Genomic DNA, 8510 nt, shown 5'->3' on the forward strand with positions numbered 1-8510 from the left:
TTATATAGGAATGAATATTCCTTGACATTGCGTTAACAAAGTAAACACAGGAGAAGAAGGTAGCAAAGTCACTCTTCAAACCCTTGACATCATAATTGTTTTCAAACGGGGTTTGAAGCTTAGAGAACGATTCCCCTTGCCTCTACTTTTGGTTGGTCATTGATGTTCCAAGGTTCCTGTTTCGCCTTCCTTCTCTCGGTCGTCTGGCTCCATAGGTGGGGTTAGTACCCGCAGAAGACACTCCAACGCTCAAATCAGTCAGGGTGTTGTCACTTGAGTGTTAGAGTACTGTAGATAATGACGTACATTTTTCCTTGGAATATGTGTTATTTATATTGTCTTAATGAACCTTTGTTGGTGGATCGGATTAGAGAGTTGATTCATGGTTAGGGTTGTGTTAAACAATCTTTAATTGTAGATTAACCCTGCTGAGTTCATCAATTCATGACTCACCGTCATTGGTCGATCGGTCACGTGTCATCACGTGACATTCTCATCGTGGTTGATTGGTTGAGTGGTGAAGTTTCTGACCGAGTCATTGGACCATTTCAATAGTCCGGATACATAATTATTCTTAAATATTCTTAATTTAGCTTGAGTTAGTTTTTGAATAAATCGAGAAGTTCTTGTTGTCTAAGTCACTCGTATTTCTCTAATTTCTCAACTAATGACACCTAAAAGATTAATAATGTAAGCTTTTAGTAATTATTAATTATTCATGATTAAAACATAAGAGGAGGAAGCATGTGATGAGTTCCCCAAAAGATGTAACAGAGACCATTATGGTTTTAAAATAGGCAAAGCAAAGTTGGGAATGAAAACTTGTTGAATGATGAGGGAAGGACGCAAGGTACGCTATTTGCGGGGGCAAATGTGGATTCATGACCGAGTCAACTCAGTGGAAAACCGTGTTTTTTTTCTTGTTTCTTCTATGATTGGTGACAATTCTCACATTTGACTCTTCAGTCAATCAATCAGGGGTGTGTGTGACTCCCAGACCAAGTACACCAATACACCACAACTTACATTATTCTTCAATTTACTTTACTTTTCTTACTTATTTTTCTGCAAATCTCACCCCACTTAAGTGTTGATGATGCAAACACTTTAATGATTCACCCAATGGTTGCATAAATTTATCAGCTATAACGAATTTGAATGATTGGAAGAATTTTTTTGAAGCATGAACTATGCGAGTTCCACTAAAAGTAACATTTGAATGATTATGGTACGAGAATTTCACGAGGAGTGTTGGCAATGGAGAACCGTTCAAAAAGTGGAAATTATCAAATGCAGGAGTGGAGATGAAGAGATCAGAGATGGCCCACTGCGGCGAATTTCTGGAGAAATGTGCCGCACACAACATACTGTCTCACTCCATTTTCCTTTTCCTTTTCTTTCTATATTTACACAAAAAAGTTTGAATTTTTTTAATCTCTGATGTTCTAACTTGGGTGATAAAAAATGGTTATTTTTTAAATATGTTGCTTTGTGATTTAAACAAGATTTGAATTTCTTTTGAGAGTGATGGGTGGACATATTAAGCTGTAGCAGTCATTTCTTGTGTTTGTTTTGTGAAAATTTCTTTCTTTCTTTCTCTCTCTCTCTCTCTCTGTCAGTCATTCTGACAGTCATTTGGTGGGCTCCTACTCGCAACCAGTGAGGCCTCACGGACGGCACCACCCTCTTTCTCTCTCAAACTTTTTGGTGATATTACGGTCCTAATACAATTATGGCATAATCATTTTCATACCTGGCTGTAAAGTTCACTCTCTTTCCCTTTTCTTTCTCTTTTGAATCAATTCTGCTACTATTTCCCAACCAGCCAACTCGCGTTTTTCTTGTCCCCTTTTTTCTTCCTTCACTCAAATTTGTTATCTAGTAATAGTACTAGGTAGTAGTAAAATAAAGGAATGCTCCGTCATCATACAATGACACCTTGAAAGTTACACATTATCTTTTTCTTACACAATATTATTCATTCTATTTTTACAACATACAAGTGGAATCAGCTTTTTCTGCTCAGAAATTAAGCCACAGTTTTAATCACAAACCTTACTTTTATTCCACTTTCTGTTTACAAAATTCATAAATCTCTGCATGATTTATAAACTTTGCTTTCCGTAATCTTAGTTTTTTACAATGAAAGTCAATTGAATTGAAATAAAGTAACTTTTCTTTTGCACATTTAGTGTACCCAATACTAATGTTATGAACACTATTCATTGGTAACTGTAACAGAAGTTTATGCTTAGCTGAATTGGAACTGTTTCTTGATTGGGTGGATTTATACCAGTAGTTAGTATACATAGAGAGAGAAAGTGGTCCACAGAGTCTATGGCTGTATGACCCTCATTAGAACAGCCGTGTTAGATAAGGAGAGAAAGAAAGAGAGATCAAATGAGAAAGATTCTATAAACCATTATTCTCTTCTCTCTTCATTTAACTCTTATTTCTCAACTATGACTTTCCTTTCAGCACGATTCACATGAAAAGCCAATTTCATTTTCTTCCCACACATATATTCTTTTTTCTTTTTCTGTGTTTCAAACCACAAAATCAACTCAGTAAAAATGATCTAGTATATCTATAAAGTTTTTCTTTCAACATGTCTACATATTATGTTATCTTTTCTCAGCATGAGCACTGGTAGCTGCTAGCTAACACGCTGCTTTTTGGTTTTATATTTTGTTTTGGCAGTACCTTCCTCAATCTACTATTGCTTTTGGAATTTCCATAGGTAGCTAGTTTAGGACACAATTTTTCTTCACTTCAAAAAATGATGTCTGAAGAATCCTTTTCTGTTCCTCCCAACACCGTCAGAGACTCCTTGGTTCATGTTCAACCCCCAAGCTCAAACCCTAATAATAATCCTAACCCTAGTTCAAATCCAGCAAAGAGAAGGAGAAGTCTCCCCGGAACACCAGGCAAGTGATTATGATTGTTAATCCACTTCTTATCTCTCAATCTATTTTATTTCTTTATAATCTCCAACAAAGAAATTCTAGTTTATTAATTAATCTAGTTAGAAGTAATATGAATTGTGTATAAGCAGATCCAGATGCAGAAGTGGTAGTTCTGTCACCAAAGTCCCTCATGGCCACCAACCGTTTCATATGTGAAATTTGCAAAAAGGGTTTTCAGAGAGACCAGAATTTGCAGCTGCATAGACGTGGGCACAACCTTCCTTGGAAGCTGAAGCAGAGAACAAACAAAGATCAAGTGAGGAAGAAGGTGTATGTGTGCCCTGAGAAGAGTTGTGTGCATCACGACCCCTCTAGAGCCTTGGGAGATTTGACAGGCATAAAGAAGCACTATAGCCGAAAACATGGGGAGAAGAAGTGGAAGTGTGACAAGTGCTCCAAGAAATATGCTGTTCAATCCGATTGGAAGGCCCATAGCAAGATTTGTGGGACTAGAGAGTACAAATGTGACTGTGGCACCCTTTTCTCCAGGTTAGCATTTCCACATAAATAATTAATACTATTTAATGCTTCATCATTTCATAATTAATTTGTTCCTTTAGTTCATCGATGCATAGTTAGATACAGTTGCAATTTAATATTCAGTTTATTCATTACATCTAATGGATGCCAGATAACGATGGAAAGAGATGCCATATATGCAGTAGGAGTAGTAGTCTTAACTGAGAGAATATTTGTTTGGAATAATAAATGAGGGTTCTTAATTGATGTTTTTATGTGTATCCTAACAAATCAGGAAGGACAGCTTCATAACGCATAGAGCCTTTTGTGACGCTTTGGCTGAAGAAAGTGTGAGGCTAACAACAGTTCCAGCAGCTTTAAGCAACTTGAGAAAAGATCATCATTTGACCAATGCTCAAGCTTCGAGGATCCCTCAGATTTTTTCAGGATTTCACTCAGATCAATTAGGTGGTTCAGGAACATTAGAACCGTTGGTGAATTATGCTGACGCAGACCATCATCATCATAATCATAATCACCAACAACAACAGCAGCAAAAGCTAAGGCTACCACTCTGGCTAGACCACCAGGCCAATCCACAAGTATTTCACCACCCTCTTATTAACTTCCCAACCAAAACTAGTGCTTTCACTTCTTCGGGGCCAAACCCTGTGCTTGATGGGGTGCAAACGATGGACATGTTTGGGCCACAGTTTGTGAATTACCGTTGCCCAGAAGCGTCATTTGGAGGTGCCAACCTGTCTGTGCTGCCGCCACATGGACTGAAGCAAGAACAAGAAGAAAACAAAGGAGACTTGTCGCATAGCGCAGGCTCTAACTTGTACTTGAGTAGTAATCAGAACCCACCTCACTACATGTCAGCCACCACGCTGTGGCAGAAAACTGTTCAAATGGGATCTATGAGGGTGAATGACAACACGTTTCGCTCCATAGGCAGCAATAGAAACAGCAACCACAACAATGCTGTCAACAACGTTGTTGTTGAGGTTCAGAAGCTCGACGAGTTGGTGAGTGTGGAAGGGTGCACCAACCTTGGAGGTGGTGGTGGGTATTTATTAAATGATGACTCAAACAACTCGTTTGTGGTTGTGAATGGCACCAAGGGTTTGGAGCACATGGTGATGCCGGTGGATGAAGAGACACCAGCATCAATTATGGGAAAGCAATTACACTCCATAAGCTCACACAACAAAAATCAACTTGGTTTAACCCGAGATTTTCTGGGTGTCGGAGATAATAACATTGAATCAATAAGGAGACCTTTTTTTCAGCAAGATCTTGTTGAATTTAATGCAATGGGGTCAGCCTCAGCCATGAACCTGCAGAGCCAGTACGGTGGACACTATGTCTAGAGTTTCTAGTTTCAAACTTCCATTTTAATGAAACGTAGCTTAGAGCTAAAGAAAGTGATGAAGTTATGTGATAGTGATATATATAGCCAGCTACTGTTATTAGTAGGAGCATATGAACTGAATAACATTACCATGTTAGACCGATCTAGAAACTAAGCAAGTGTTGATGGAGTGGACTCGGTCATGCACAGTGAAACGTGAAGATTTCACGTGTGATATAATATAGAGGAGTCTCGTGAGGGAGGTGGGGGCCATGCATGTGAGACGGGACAAAAGTAATAGATATATATATTCATATGTTTTGTGTATATCTATGAGATGAGTCCAAAACTCAAAGGGTGATTTGATTCTCCGTTATGGAAGGTCCCTACCCTCCCTCTCGATGGCCATGCATGTCCATGGACGAAGCAGAAACACTGTCTTTTCTCTTACCAATTCAACTAGACTTTTCTCTGACGTGTAAGGTTGATACAACTTTACACTGTGGTACCTTTTAGCTGGTGTCTGTGACCTAGTTTTTTCTTTCTTTTTCAGTGGTCTTTTTATCTGTGCAGGACGTGAAATGGTTTTCATAGAGGTAAATAGACACTTTCTTCACTACGTACCCATTTTAAATATGCTTTCATAAGCTATCTCGTCCTTTTCATTGCTCCTATTTTACTATATGTGTTTCTTCTGTAAAAAAATATTTGCATGCAATCGCTCGTTTCAGCTTTTAACATGCACTCCAACGAAGAATAATTTATAATACGTTTATAGTATAGATTAAAGAATTAAAAATTAAATAAAACATATTGTGCTAGCTTTACACAGTCAATGTTACCATTATTGATACTGGTACTAGTTTCTTGTATAAAATGCCTTGACACAATTGATACTTTTATGTAAGAAATAATTTGAACTAATTAAATACCACTAGTGAAAGTAAGTTTTTATACACGCGCATATTAAGTCAGTTTATGAGTTTTTTTATAATCAATAAAAGAAAAGAATTATACTAACTAAGTAATGGAGAAATATAAGAAGGTAGAAGATTAAGCCAAAAAAATCATTACAAATTCATAATATCTAACCTCTTACTTCCTTCATAATCTTCAAAAAGTTTTCCCCTCACTTAGTCTATCAAATAACAATTGCATTATAAGTCCCAACTATCCATTTAATGTATAATTTCCTACACATATTTGGTTTCATGTATTAACTATTTTTAACTTTTTTTAATAAATAAATATTTATTTAAGTTTGTATCAGCTAAACTGATAATAATTTTATTTATTTAAGTTAGTGTGTATTAGACCAACTTTAATATAATATATTTTTAATTTCATTTAAGTTAGTGTGAACGTGTCTTAGTGAATGAATAGGAATTGTAGATTATTTTTAATTCAAAGGTCATAATTTAAAGATGAACAATTTTCTTATTCACAATTTTCTTCTTTCTTTATAAATCTTCTTGCACTCATCTTCTTCACCCACATATTTTTCTTTTTATCTCCTTCATTCTCACTCACCTCCTTCATTCACACACATCTCCTTCATCCACTAATAAATAATTAAATTTTATAATTTTTAAGTTGGTCAAGCCAATAACACATTCATATAATTAATTAATATTTAATATAAAATGTTTATTTTAGCATGAATTTAGCCGAAATCAAAAGTCGATGCAAAGGTCACAATGTTCACGGATCAATTTTTTTATCAATACAAAACTAACACTAATAACAAATTAACGTCGACTATTTGCCATTTGCATTAGTAACCTTATAAGTGCATATTTTCTTGTGGTAATAGTTAATAAACATAATACGATAAGAAGAGATAATATGAAGAAAGAATATATAAATAAAACAAAACTAATTTGATTTAATCTCAAGAGAACAATTTAAATCAATCAAAATGAATTTTAATTTGATTTATTTTAGTTTTGCAATTTTCTTCCAACAAATTTAAAGAAGATTAACCCTATTGAAAACATAGTTCTCGATAGATTAAACAATCAGTCAGAAGTATCGGACTCTGAGCACTTTCACGGTCACAGTTCTCGCGCCCGAGTGGCTCCCACACCTCCCATCATGGATCTCTTGAAGGACATACTTTGTCTGCTCCTTGGTGATACACTTAGTAATAGCTTGAAGTATCCTCTTCTATTGGTCTTGGCCGATCAAGGTGTACTTGGCGCATTGTTGCCTCATCATTTTCTCTTGCTTCAGGTATTTTACAATTGGGGTCATCTAGGTGTCATCATCGGTCACGACCAAGCACTCGACCTGTCCCGCACTAGGATTTTGTAGGTCCTCTCTGCGAATATGCTCCACCATCACCCCTTTGAATCGAGCGATGAGGTTGGAGACCAGCAGGGTTGCCCGGTCTACCAGACGAACCTCCCTATACCAACTTCCTCTTCATCTCTTCACTCTCCTTCCGGAGAGCAAAAATCTTTTCCTCATTCTTTCGCTTCATCTCAGCCATCTCTCTATACAGAGACATCAACAACGTCATCTGCTCAGCATCAGACATCCTTTCATTCACCTTGCTTCTTGTTGACACCATATGCTTCCCTCTTCTTTTCAAATTTTTTCGGCCCCACAGTGGACGCCAATTATTCTCGAATGGGGTTGGAACTAGGAGAACTATTGATCCTCTGCTCGCTCGCTCGCTCGGCCTACTCTTCCCTCCTTCCTCTCGAATGAACTCCTGCAACTCTCACTCTTCCAATCCTCCTTCTCTCCATGAACTCCGAGCTCAAATGATAATTACAAAAGGCACTATGACGCTCAAGTCAAACTTTGACACTCGACACTCAGTATTTGATACTAGATGATTGCGTACCTGATCCTTTGGAACCTATGTTTATTTATTTAATTAGTGTAGGTCCTTTATTATTGGGCATAATTAAAGATTTAATCTATAATTAAAAATATACTATTTAATGGTTAACCTTTTAATTAGCTCGTCACTCTTCAGCTTAGGTGTGATGTTTCTCGATCCACCTGAATCGAGAGCTAGAACTTGAATCGGTCGTAGAGACCGAATATATATATATATATATATAAAAGAAGCGTAGTGTGGTGATATGAAATGACAATGTTCAGGAGCTCGCATATAACTCATATGGTGTCAGTAGAGAGAAAAATGAAAAACCTTCATGCTAAGATTGGACCCTTCAGTGCATCAACAAACTAAAACCTGACATGGTATGTTGTTATCACCATGTGTAGAACTGAATTGGTGACAGGGAAAAGAGTGTGAAAATGGTGGATTGGTTTCAGTGATGTTAATTATTTTTCTATACCAGTGAACCAAGTAGAATATTTGGTGGTGGTATATAGGGTTAAATAAATTAAATTGGTGTTGAACTTAATTTTATAAAAATATTATATTATTTTGAGAAAAAATTTGAATTAAATTATTATTTTAGTTTATTTTCTAAAATTGAATTATTCCTTAAATAAAACTGTTTGAATTATAATTATATATGAAATTAAAATGTATGTATTAACATAAGTGGTATATTATAAATACTTAATAAAGTTTTAAAGTCTACATTAAAATTGAATATTTTGAACTAAATTTTTATTAAAAGTAATTTATATTTATTATTTAAATTTTTTATATATTCTTTAATTGAGTTTTTGTATTTTTATTTTGTGTCAACTGAAATATAACCGTTACTTTCCATTGATATGATCTACGTGTCTTTATATGAAGA

General features: G+C 35.9%; 1 protein-coding gene across 1 annotated transcript; it reads left to right on the plus strand.

The window, feature by feature from the left end:
* Positions 1 to 825: 825 nt before the first annotated feature.
* On the plus strand, positions 826 to 5398 carry LOC137818374 (zinc finger protein JACKDAW). Its single transcript, XM_068621766.2, has 3 exons — positions 826 to 2927; positions 3056 to 3455; positions 3721 to 5398. Exons 1-3 carry the CDS (start codon positions 2780 to 2782, stop codon positions 4796 to 4798), a joined length of 1626 nt encoding a protein of 541 aa, XP_068477867.1. The 5' UTR covers positions 826 to 2779; the 3' UTR covers positions 4799 to 5398.
* Positions 5399 to 8510: the final 3112 nt, after the last annotated feature.

This window comes from Phaseolus vulgaris, chromosome 11 (assembly GCF_051622355.1).
Source record: "Phaseolus vulgaris cultivar YP4 chromosome 11, ASM5162235v1, whole genome shotgun sequence".
Classification (NCBI taxonomy): domain Eukaryota; kingdom Viridiplantae; phylum Streptophyta; class Magnoliopsida; order Fabales; family Fabaceae; genus Phaseolus; species Phaseolus vulgaris.